The 12,883-nt window shown below is 30.3% G+C and overlaps 1 protein-coding gene across 2 annotated transcripts in view; it reads left to right on the top strand.

The window, feature by feature from the left end:
- The window catches only part of LOC117181486 (probable cation-transporting ATPase 13A3), a 58,828-nt gene extending 56,687 nt beyond the window's left edge, over nucleotides 1–2,141 (top strand). For both annotated transcript variants that reach the window (XM_033374194.1, XM_033374193.1), the window contains exon 11: nucleotides 41–2,141. In XM_033374194.1, the coding sequence (XP_033230085.1) occupies nucleotides 41–1,464 (1,424 nt within the window). In that variant the 3' untranslated portion in view covers nucleotides 1,465–2,141. The remainder of the gene's footprint in view (nucleotides 1–40) is intronic.
- Nucleotides 2,142–12,883: the final 10,742 nt, after the last annotated feature.

Here is a 12,883-nt window from a genome sequence, read left to right as displayed (position 1 = left end):
TATCCATCAATTTTAAATCAATCGATTTTAATTTTTACAGCAATGGTCGGTGATGGAGCCAACGACTGTGGAGCCCTAAAGGCGGCACACACAGGAATTTCGCTATCAGATACCGAGTCATCAGTAGCATCTCCCTTTACCAGTCGAGAAACCAACATCTCCTGTGTCCTGACATTGATCCGAGAAGGACGAGCCGCCCTCGTAACCTCCTTCGGAATCTTCAAGTATATGGCTGCCTACTCCCTCATCCAATTCGTCTCAGTGATGCTCCTCTACGGTATTGAATCCAACCTGACTGACTTTGAGTTCCTCTACATAGACCTCCTCATCATCTCCATCTTCGCCTTCTTCTTCGGCAGAACCCAGGCCTACGACGGACCCTTAGTCAAAACGCCACCCTTGAACAGTCTCTTCAGCACCACTCCTATCATCAGCCTCTTCATCCAAATCCTACTGGTCTCCTTCTTCCAATACATCAGCCTCTGGCACCTGCGACAAATGGAGTGGTTCAAACCCTTCCATCTGTCCGCCACTGACAAAGACGATGTCGCATCTCAGGAGAACTACACCATCTTCATCATCAGCTCCTTCCAGTACATCATGATCGCCGTCGTCTTCTCCAAGGGTCCTCCCTACAGAAAATCACTCTTTACCAACTTCGGACTACTCTCAGCCTTCATCCTCCTCACCCTCTTCTCAACCTACCTAGCCATCTACCCCTTCGACTGGCTCCGAGATCGGTTCGAACTCAGTATCCCTGACAACATGACCTTCCGCTGCATTCTCGTCGGCTACGGAATCCTGAACTTCATTCTCTCCATCCTCTTCGAGCACTTTTTCGTGGAGTACCTCGTCTTCGGCAAACTGAGATATCTCTGGTTCAACGTCGACAAATCCAAGCGGAAGTACCTTGCCATAGAGCGGGACATGGCTCGGGATTTAAAATGGCCTCCTCTCTCCCAGGAACCTCTGCCGGAAGCGGCTCCTGATATTCTCATCAGGCAAAACGTCACCGAGATCAAAATCGAGAAACGGATTCCTGAACCTTATGTCCCGCCCAGTGTTGGCTTTCTCAATAGTCCTGCGAGTGCCACTTTCAAGAGGTTCGGCTCAGCGAGAGAAGTGACCTTGAATCCTCGATCTCTGTTCAATGATAGAAGAAATACTGTTTCGATGCAGACTGTTCCTTGTTTTGAGGATAAGGATGTGACTCTCAAACATCAGCAGTTGGAGCTTGATGTGAAGAGGCGACATAATTCGGAGTCGGAAAATGGGATTAATCGGTGTGAGAGGCCTTCCAACGTTCATAATACCAATCCAATTGCTACTTTACCAAGGAATTCTGTGACTGGCCAGCAGCAGAAACTTAGGGAATTTAAGGATGTTTTGGTGTACAACAGCGAGGACACGAAATTTAGATCCAATACTCAGAGCGTCCTTGAGCTTGATACCCTACCATCCTGAGATCCGGTGTTGCTCAGATTTCCGACTGATGAAAGAATCCGGTCTCAATTTCGACAATGGTGCTATCACGCCCTGCTCGTCCCTCTCGAGCTTCACTTGTTCAATCAGGATTGCATTTATCGAGCCAGGGTACCTCTTGTTGACAGATCTGGTTTCTTTGTTAGCGGAAACACGAGCCAGGAGTTTGGGATGCATTAATATAACCCGAATTCCATTTGACGTAAGTTTCATCTGACCAAAAATTAATTGGAAGAACAGCCATTTGTAATGATTTTTATTTTTCCGAATTGGTCTTGCGGTACAATTTTTACATTTCAGAATTTCTAACTTTCCGCATTTTTATTTACTATTGGGAATGTTTGAACTGTGATGCACAAGCTGGTGACAAAAATCCAAACTAGAAAGAACGGGTACGATTTGTAAGAGGCATTTTAATTTGTGCATAAAAGTGTTTAAATAACGATTTTTGGGTGGAAGCTAAAGTATTTATTGGATACTAAAAATAAGTCTTTACCCGAAACAAAGGGTTTTAGATGGAATTTTTATCTTATACAGTGAAAAAACACATTTTTTGACAGAGGCATTATTCGAAAGTAAACAATTATTGTACTATTTATTGTTATTTCAAATATTTTATATAAACTTAAACGGACTTATTTTGAAGCAAAAATTAAAAGTACATTTTTATTAACTTAGACATGAAATATTTGCTATTTAAAAATCTAATCTAAAATTTAGGTTAGAATTCATATTTCAATTCCAATCGTCTATTATTCATATTCTTTGCGTAATCTGGATAAAATTTGTTTTTGATTAAGATTTATTTTTAGTATTCAATCATTGTTTTAAACTTTACAAAACATTTTTATGCAGAAATTAAAATAAATCTTTAAAATTGTACCTACTATTTCTAGTTCCAGTTTTCGGCACCAGGCGGCGAAACGGTAGACGAATATTCTAATTATTTTTATTTTTCCGAATAATCTAATATTAAAATATTACACGAATCGACAGTTCTCACAATTTTTACTTTACTGAATTGGCACGTAACAGAAATGTAATTGGTTCCAAATTTAAATTCACCTAATCAGAATTTTATTTGAATTTCGCGCCATTATTTTTAGGTCGTATGTGTGTTGTAGGAAAAATAAAATTTCTAGTACGCAACAAGGTAAATTGGTTATTATAACAAATGGCAATTTGTGTGAATGGAAATTAGATCATGTGAAAATTCGGAAAAATGCAAATAGTAGGAAATAAAAATTCGGATAAATAGAATTCAGATAAAATGTAAATGGGGAAAATCGAAAATATTGTAAGTATGAAAAAATGTGTATTCGGTTCAATACAAACACTTAAGTAGAGATTACGTGAGTGACAACTAGAGAAAAAATAACAATCATGACCCATGACTCACATTGATTTCTAGAAATTAAAATTAATTTATAACAATTCAAATTAATTGGTAACAATTCAAATTGATTTATAACATTTCAAATTGAATTCAAGCACTTCAAATCGACTTTTGGGAATTCATATTCAATTCTGGCCACTTACATTGAATTCTAACAGTTAGAATTGATTCTCGAAATTCGCATTGACCCACCAATTCATATTAAATTCTAGACATTTATATTAATTTCTAAGCATTCATATTGAATTCTAGTAAATCACATTAAATTATAGCAATTCATGTGGAATTCTAGTCATTCACGCTCAATTTGAGCAATTCGCGTGGAATTCTAGCAATGGAAATTGAAATCTAGTAATTTACATTTAATTATATATTTTTAGAATATAAAATTCTGGGATATTTCTAAATTATAATTCAAGGGATTCAAACGTAACACTAGCTCAGTTCATATTGTGTTCTAACAATTTCAATTGATTTCTGGTAGTTCGCACTAATTTTTAGCAATGAAAATTTTACTCTGTGAAAATTAAAATTATGACACATAAAAATGTGTTTGAATATAAATTAGATAAAATGGTAATTAGGAAATTCGAAAATATTAAAATTATGCAAAATAGGAATTTGGCATTATAGAAATTATGATAACTTGTTACCTAAATTATGATAAAGAACAAATGGAGATGTCAGTTTACAATTCGAAAAAATAATAATGATGACAAATGATTTTTCGGCAATTTGATTTTCCGTCAAATGAAACTTCGGTTAAATAGAATTTGGGGAATATTCATACGCTTAAGGAATTTGTATATATTACATCCATACATACATATATGTTATTGTTGTTAGTCTACTTTTTTTAAAATAGAGTCTTTTTAAATTAGAGATATCGATTGCACCGTAGTAAATTTTACTGCCTTTGATTTGACCTCAATTGGCATGAATTCTGGATAGTGAAGTAAAATCTAGTACGGTGTGAGCCAGTTCAGAGTCCCCTTTTTATTAGTATTGCAATTGCCCTCCCGATAAAGTATTATTATTATTGTTTATCTAGAAGAAAGTTATTTTTGACGTGACTCTTTATAAACATAACGATAGATGCCTGTTTGTTTTTGAAATATTTTCTACCCTTCATAGGCCTGGTGCCGAATTGTTAGTCTGGGTCTGCTGGGATCGGCTCAACCCTGAATAAATTAATAAAATAAGTCTCTATGTTGAGAGGACTGGTTCATTTCGCCAGAAGCGTATTCGCTAGATTAAAGACTTAATCACTCGAGTGATATATCACTTTATAGAACAATTTGAAAAAGATTATATCACCTGTTTATACACCATAAATAATGGAAATAATCTCATAAAATTTTGAAGATTTCTATACCTGAGTACCTTTATCATAAGATCTATTGATATACTAAAAAGTGAAATGAATCAAGCTTCCTATAAAGTTTAACCAAACGTTTTGAAGCTTTAAATATTTAGATAATATATAATATTATGAAATATTGAAAAATACGGATGATTTTGACCCCAGCAGACACAGCGGACGGAAAAAAGTACTTTTTAGGTTGATGAGAAAAAGTATTATCTCTGGTTCCGCTTGTCGGAAAAACAACATATGTATAGGAAACGTTTAGCAAATAATAATTATAACGAAATATATAATTATATATGTATATTGAAAAGAGACGTCAGCGAAGTTTTACAATTTGCTGATCGTCGCTCAAGCAAGTGGAGAATTAGGTAAATTTATTATACAAGATTAATGTGTACTTATACACGCAAATATATACTTAATCGTACTACCAAGTACTGATGGTGACGTCATGGATTTATGTTGAGGAGCGGCGATTGTCGAATAAAGTATATTTGTAACGCAACTCCAATTTTTCTGAGTTTATATATTCATTGAAACACGCCCCTTTGCAGACTACTGAATTACTTATGCATGCCAGAAGTTTATCGATTTGAGAGGAGAACTTTGGCGATTTAGAGTTTGCTCAAGCTTTCATTTCGTGGGGCAAATTTGTTATTGATTCCCCGAGATTCTCGTGTTAAGAGAAAAGTTTGCTTCCACTAGACAAACTGAGTTTTTGTAGTTTACTTATTATTTATTATGTACTCACTGAATCCATTTCAAATCAGGCAGGTTCTACACTTGATATTTAAGATTTCTTTCCACATTCCAGTAGAGTTTATCGCCTTCTTTCGAACTCCGCGAGGAAATGTTAAAAATTAAGAAAATGGTATGCGGGCTAAATAACTTATATGGCCAAGAGAATTTTTTTTTATAAAATCGAATTTTCATATTTTTCTTTCTTACAACAAAAGATACGAAAAAATGTTGAGAAAATAGTCTGCACAGTGAAAAAAGTTCTATGAAAAATGCCTTTACTCATTGATGATATCTTATGACGCTTCCGAACGAAAAAAGTCAATATTTCTGCTGGAAAACTGCAGTTGCAGTAAAGCAGCCAATTCTTTTGATTAAAAATCTGTTATAAACTATTGGGAATAGTTAAACTGCGATACGCCATTTGTTGACAATAATCCGATCTAGAAAGAATTAGGTACGACTTTAAAGTTGTATTTTAATCTTTTTATAAATGTGTTTTAACGATTTTTGTTGTGGAGTCTAAAGTATTTATTGGATACTAAAAATAAGTCTTTATCGGAAACAAAGGGGTGTAGATGGAATTTTCATCTTATAAGGTGAAAAAACATATTTTTTACAGAGATATCTGTCCATCTGTGATTTCCATCCTTTTTTAAAATACATTTTCAGTTGATCAACTGTGAATATAAATTAATAATAATTTGAAAAACTAAACTGCTCTTTAACATTTAAAAAGTTAATAACAATCAATTTTACAAGACGATTCGAAATTAGTTCGCAATTTTTTAAATTCCAGCTTCTAACGTTAAAAATTATGTAAACTATTTCAATTGGAAAGTCTTATTAGTTAAACAAATGTAAATGCCCGATTGAAACTTTATAAACTATTTCCAATTTTAAAATAACTTTAAAATGATATGTTCATAAACAAAGGCTTTTATTAAATTTCAAATATTCCTAGTGGGCACAAAATTTGGCGACGTCTTTACATCTTTACGACAACTTTACGATATCCTATGTCCATGTCGTTCAGGTGTCTTTACGATATCGTAAACACGTCGTATGATCTGACGATGTCTTTACGATATCGTAAAGACAACGAAACGACACGGCCATAGGATGTCATAAAGAAGTCGCCAAATTTTGTGCCCACTGGGTTATTTCAGTCTAAAATATTTCATTTTTAAACCATTCCATTTGAAATTTTTTAATTCAGAAAAATAAGAATTACTTAATATTTAGAAATATTTGACTGTTTATTTAAAATCTTTAATTATAGTTAAATATTGAAAACTAAATTTTGAACGTTACAGTTTAATTGTTCTATTTCAAAAAACTTTAATTTGTAAGTAAAATTGTTGAACTTTGATGTATAAATAACAATTGAACACATATTATTATTTTTAAAAATTCAAGGAAGTTGATGAAATATTTAGAGGTTTTGAAAAAATTCAAATTCAATTTAAAATTTGAAATGATTTGAAATAATTCAAACAAAGTGTTTTCGTGTACCGCCAAAATACAGATTTTGATAAATTTTGAACAGAAAATGTAAACGATTTTTAAGAATTTGGAATGACTTCATAAGATTAAAAAACATTTCCTATGAAAATTAATAATGATTTTTATTATGAAAAGATAATTTTCAGTGATTATTCAAAAAGATTTAGAAAGGTTTATAAAATTATCAAAATCAGATTTTAAGGAAATTTGTTAATCTGGCAGAATTTAAAAAGAACTTTCGAAAAAAAACGGTTTCATTTTAAAAGATGTTTATAACTTCTGAAATAATTTCAAAAATAATAAAAAAATAGAAAAAAAATAATGTAAACAACATGCAGATGTTTCAAGATTTTCAAATAAAATTTGGAAGGATTTTAAGGATTTTTTAACAATTTAAAATATAAATAATTTAACTTTTAATTTAAGAAGTGTTCAGTTTCTAAAAAAAAATTTAATCGTTCAATTTTTAATGTTTTTGGCTTAAAATTGCTTTAAATGGTATAATTTTGAAAATTTTCGAATTCATTGATTGATTCTTCAATTGGGACTTCAGAGCTATGAAAATGATAACGTGGAATAATATTTTTAGAACTGAATCTTTTTTGTGCTTCCATTTGCAGCACAGTTTTTATTAATTCGAATGGAAAAATTGTTGGCTTTAGAGTTCGATCTTTTTAATTTCATTGACCGTGAAAAATGTTTGCGAGCCGGGAAATGACTTTCAAGCTTATTTAAATTTAAATTCATTCAAACTTACATATAATAGTGAAATAATTATATTTTTTTAAACCTATTTGACAAAAATGCGTTTTTCCCTGTATAATATGGAAATTCTATCTAAGAATGTTTTTTTAAACGAAGATTTATTTTTAGTATTCAATCATTGTTTTATGCTTCAGAAGACTACCGTAAAAACACTTTTATGTAAAAATTAATTTACAACTTTAAAATTGTACCTACTCTTTTTAGTTCCAGTTTTGGGCACCAGATGGCGAAATGGTAGACCACCATTTCCAATATTGTAGATTGATTTTCTGTACACACTGCACAGTTTCAAAATCAACACGCACTTGTCGTTTGGCATTTAAATTCATTCTTCGAGTTTTACTCATTATTGTGAATCTAAATTTACATAGCCATTTAATTATCATCTACACTATTACACACACTAAAACAATTTTGAATTTCAATTGTTCATATATATATATAATATTAAAGAAAATAAGTTAAAGGACTGGAAGCATATGGGCAATTTTTGTGAAAAGGGACAAACACCACCTTCCCTATTTTTTAAAATATTTGTTTACAAATTTTTGTTTATACAAAAAAAGATATTCTGTAAGTTTTATGTGAGCTAAGCCATATTTGCGGTACAAGATGTTATGAATAAGGAAAGACATTTTTTATAGAAATCTTTAACTTTGCAAACTATTTTCTTAACATTCGTTTCTGGTGTTGTAAGAAAGAAAAATACGAAAATTCGATTTTATGAAAGAAACTTCTCCTGGCCATAAAAGTTATTTTAGCCCGCATAAAACTCAAAAGCTATTTTCCTTATGATGGTACAAATTCAACCAAATATTGACAATAAATATAAGTGTGGGTTTCTTGATAAAATAGACTTTTAGTATTTTCAGAAAAACCACACCGCCATTTCATTAATTTTGACAATTTTCTAAATTATCTACAATTTTGTTAATAATCGTTTCTTTATAGGAAACGTACTTTTTGCTGCATTCGTGAAAAATAACATTAAAAATACAAAAATTAAATTTTCGGATAAACGACATAAGGTAAGAAAAAAAATTATTTATAAAAAATTGTGCTGCTAAAACACATCTACAACATTTTTATGAATCGTTTTTTGATAGGAGTTTTAGTTTTAATCATAAAAATTACATTAAAATAAATATGAAAAATTTGTGGAAAAACAACAAAAAGTACGAAAAAAAATTGATAGACTAAAGTCGTTCACCCAAAGAAGAGGTACAAATTTGTTATGATTTATTATATCCTCATCATCCATTATTTTGTTTTTATTTATCGCAAGTATAATGCAGACTCGGAAATTCTAATATTATGCTAAAAGGCGTGGATACAAAAAAATCTAAAATAAGCCTCGTAGGATATTTTGTTTTATCCATAAAAATAATATCAAAACAAAAATCCTATTTTTAGCTTAACAACGTGATATAGAGAAAAATGTCTGAAGAAAGGATTGTAATTTTTTAATTTATTTTAAGGTAGTTCAGAAAGAAAATACATTTACAAATTTCCGTCAAAAATCTAGCGCATAGCACGTGAAATATCACGATGAGAATTTGTACCTTTAAGCCTACAGAGCTTTGAGCAACTTAATTAAGTAGAAAATTGAGAATATAAAGACGCATATAAATACTGGGATCTAAAAGAGATTCTAAAGTTTATAAAAAAAAATCGCTTAAAATCATATTTTCCCTCATGTGATAAATGATTTAACTTCTAAAATTAGTTCTATATATTTTCAAATGTTATCTATTCTTCTTTAGTTTTTACTCTTCATGAATTATATAAATAAACCAATGAAAAATTGAAGAATCATTTATTCTTCAAAATTTGTAAGCATAACATGCATTTCTAGAAACAGCTTTCATAACTAAAGTATGACAATTATAGTATATAAATAGACAATAATAATTTTAAAAAAACATTTGGTTAATCTTTGGTTCAGCATTTATTCACAATTCTGTCCTTATACACTGAATTCAGAATTACTTAGTCGAAACTAATAATTAACTTACTCGTAGACTAGAATATTCAATGTTCATTAAGGTCGGCGGGCTCAGAAATTGCACGCCACATTCGCCATTAGTATATTATATATGTATTTCAATCTCAACAGGAAAATCGAATCCGACGGCATGTTCTTAGTTTAAGTGGTATGAATTCCTTCCATTAATCAGATTTCGTCCTATACATGCATATAACTATATGTATAAATCAATGAATTGATCCCTCGCCCTTACAAGTTACGTGACTACATCATGAGTATTTCGATGGAAAGATTGAGCATAGCTCAAATAAAACAGATGCATACAAAATATGCATTCATTTATACTAATCAAATAATACATTTTATACTAAGAACTATATTTTTATACATAAATAAGGTGTGCAAATTGACATAGAAAAAACACAAATCCTAAGCGTGTTAAGAAATCTTCAATTGAGCAAATTATGATTCTTTTCTTATGGCACGTTCAACATTTCACGCAAAAATTTATTTTAAAAGTTAAAAATTATTATTTCAGTGACTAATGCAAATGGACAAACGAATTTTATCATTACGAGTATTATTAAAATTAGAGCACGGGGAATTGCCAAAAAGATCTTGTAAGACCTTGAAAACATTGTTTAATTTTCTTTACAAGAATCTTCATTATTTTAAATGCCTGAATTGACTAGTTTTACACATTTTGGCATTGCTAATATCTGCACGTTACTTAAAAAAATAATACTTTTTTTCTCAGTTAAGAGAAACGTTCCATAAAAAAAATTGACTAAAGAAACCTGATTTTTTTAGTATTCAATTGGCTATCTTTAGCTAATAATGATAAATTAATTGATAAAAAGTATTTTTCTACCCCTTATACCATCTAAAGCTTATTTCTAATAAAAAGGATCTCATAGAGAGCCTTATACAAATTTCTCCCTTTTGATTGCATTCATAATTTCCGAATAAAGTATTCGATCCTAATAAAGTAGTAGAATTGTAGAAAGAGTTTGTACTCTTTTTTGAGATTAATTCCACCCTCCATTTTTTGATAGAGCTCCATAGCAGGCATTGGCAATATTAATAGTAATATATCAGTTAAATTTATATAAAATAAAATGATTGTTGATCGTCAGCAGTTGTTTGAGTACACAAGATCGCTGCCTCGGAACATCGCCTCGATCATCGACTTCCGGTTGAACTTCCCTCCTCTTGACTTCATAAGGGCAAGGAAGTGTTGATATCTGTTCCACGCGGTCACGGAGGCTGCCTCGTTTTCCGGTCCACTGCTTTCACTCTCGAACTTATCGGCCACTTCCGGCCATTGATACGTTGCTGCCGGAGTTTGACAATCACTCTCTGTGTCCGGAATCATCTGCAATTTTAGATAAACATTATTTAATGCTAAAATATACATATTTTTTCCTATGTGTTAATTATTAATTATATAGTATCAAATATATTATTATTTTTGAACAAAATTATATCTTTCTCATTTATGGTAATGAGTCCAAATGAATTCAATTAGATTACAAGTGCTTCAGACATTTTGGCACACTATGGAGACCCTCGTCAGTTAATTACTTAGACAATTATTTTACAGATATTATCATTGTTTGATACAATTTTTAATCTCATTCGTATTAGAGATTGATTATTATTGAAGATACGTATCTTCAAGAATTAATCTCTAATACGAAAGAGATTAAAAATTGTATCAAACAATGATAGTATGTGTAAAATAATTGTCTAAATAATTAACTGACGGGGGTCTCCATCGTGTGCCAAAATGTCTGAATATTTTATTATGACAGTTAAATTATAATTACATGTGTTCATAACACAGTAAATAATAAATTCAATTAGTATTAAAATAAGAAATATTTATAATGTTTATATAATAACTCTTCAAGAAATAAACCCTAATAACAAATAAATTATTAAATAATAAACTATATCTTAATTATTTGTTCAAAATCTTTAAAAATCTACATTTTGTTGAAAATTTTTGGAAATCTTTATAAGTTCAAGACAGTTTCAAAACTTCGAAAAATCTCTTAAACTTACTCGAATTTTTTTTTTAATTTTGTAATCATGACAAATTCATAAATTTGGTTTAAAATCTTTTATATTCTATTTCTAAATTTTAGGAAATCGTTAAAAATGTTTTGAAATCTTTTTCAATCCTCTTTTAAATTGCACTGATCAAAATAAAAAATCATATGAAATTTTCCCATGGGTCTTAAGAAAGCTTTTTTATTCTCTTGAAACCTTTCATAATTCCTAAAACGCTTCTAAATTTTGTTTCCAAATCTTCAAAAACAAAACTTTGTTTTACATTATTTTAAATCTTTTGAAATTGAATAAAGATGAATTTCCAACAAAACAGTTTAATCTTCAACTAAAAAATATTATTTTTCAACCAGTTGCATTTTTAAACAAAGAAGGTGCACCTTATTTTTCCATCAGAAAAGACAAATTCTTAACAAAATACAAGAATTTTCCACTAAAATTGATCAATTTTCAATCAAAAATATATTAATTAAATTTGCAGTAAATCAAATGAATTTTTAAAGCACAAAAAACGAATTTTCAACGAAATAGTTTAATTTTGAACCAGAAAATGAGTTTTTAATCAATTACAGTTGAATTCAACCCGATATTACGAATTCTGAACAAAATAGTTTAATCCTCAACCGTATATCATCAGAGCAAGCTGCGGCTTAAAATATTGAGGAAGCCCATTAATTGTGAAATGGCAAGGATGCTTTTTAAGAAATCAGTAGTTCAATGTTTAAATGATTTTTCTAAAAAATACATTATTTTATAGAAAATTCTGTAAAATATTGTTCTGAAAGTTGAGGCCAAGACAAGACTTATTCCCTCTGCATACAACAAAATTGTTTAAAAAAGTATAATTCGCTTCTCAGGACACACGTAGTTCACACTGGAAAAGTAAAATTTGCGAAAAAGTTAAAACTTTGATTTTTATATGAATTTAAAAAATGAACTTTTTAAAAAACTAAATATATGTGCAATACATTTTTTAGGTTTTTTAAAAATCTACAAGTCTTCATTCAACCTTTCGTCACCTTTCGTATTATATACAACAAATTGAGCGTGTCAAAAGATTATCCAATGCTAAAATGTGCGGTGGACTTGAAATAAGTGGAACGTTCTGGGTTATGCCATGACACCCTTCTATTGTTTATAAAGCGTCTACAACTCAAAGCAGTTAATTGTAAAAAATGTGTTTTTTGAAAGAATTTCCTACGCTTGTTTAATTGATTTTTTTTAATAAAAAGGAAGCTCAGTTTTTTTCTTTAAAGAAAACTGAGTTTAAAAAATAGTATATTAATTAACTGTTTAACGAAATAAACGTTAAGCTGTTTCCAGCTTGTCGAGTGCTAGTATTATGGAAAAATATTAGCCCTAATACTGGTTGACTGGTTCATCTTAAGGAAAACTCCCCTCCCGACGCAAATATGTGTTCCAAATGTAAAACTTTATTCTCCATAAACTGACATCCCTATACGTTGAGGGCTAAAAACTGAAACGATTTTATAATTAGGCATTTAAAACTGAAAACTCTTTAATTATTTTAATGTTCCAAATTGAACATTTCAATCGAATTTGTTTT

Source organism: Belonocnema kinseyi, chromosome 10, assembly GCF_010883055.1.
Source record: "Belonocnema kinseyi isolate 2016_QV_RU_SX_M_011 chromosome 10, B_treatae_v1, whole genome shotgun sequence".
NCBI classification, from domain to species: domain Eukaryota; kingdom Metazoa; phylum Arthropoda; class Insecta; order Hymenoptera; family Cynipidae; genus Belonocnema; species Belonocnema kinseyi.
Note: the sequence above shows the minus strand (reverse complement) of the source record. Positions and strands in the feature narration are given on the sequence as shown.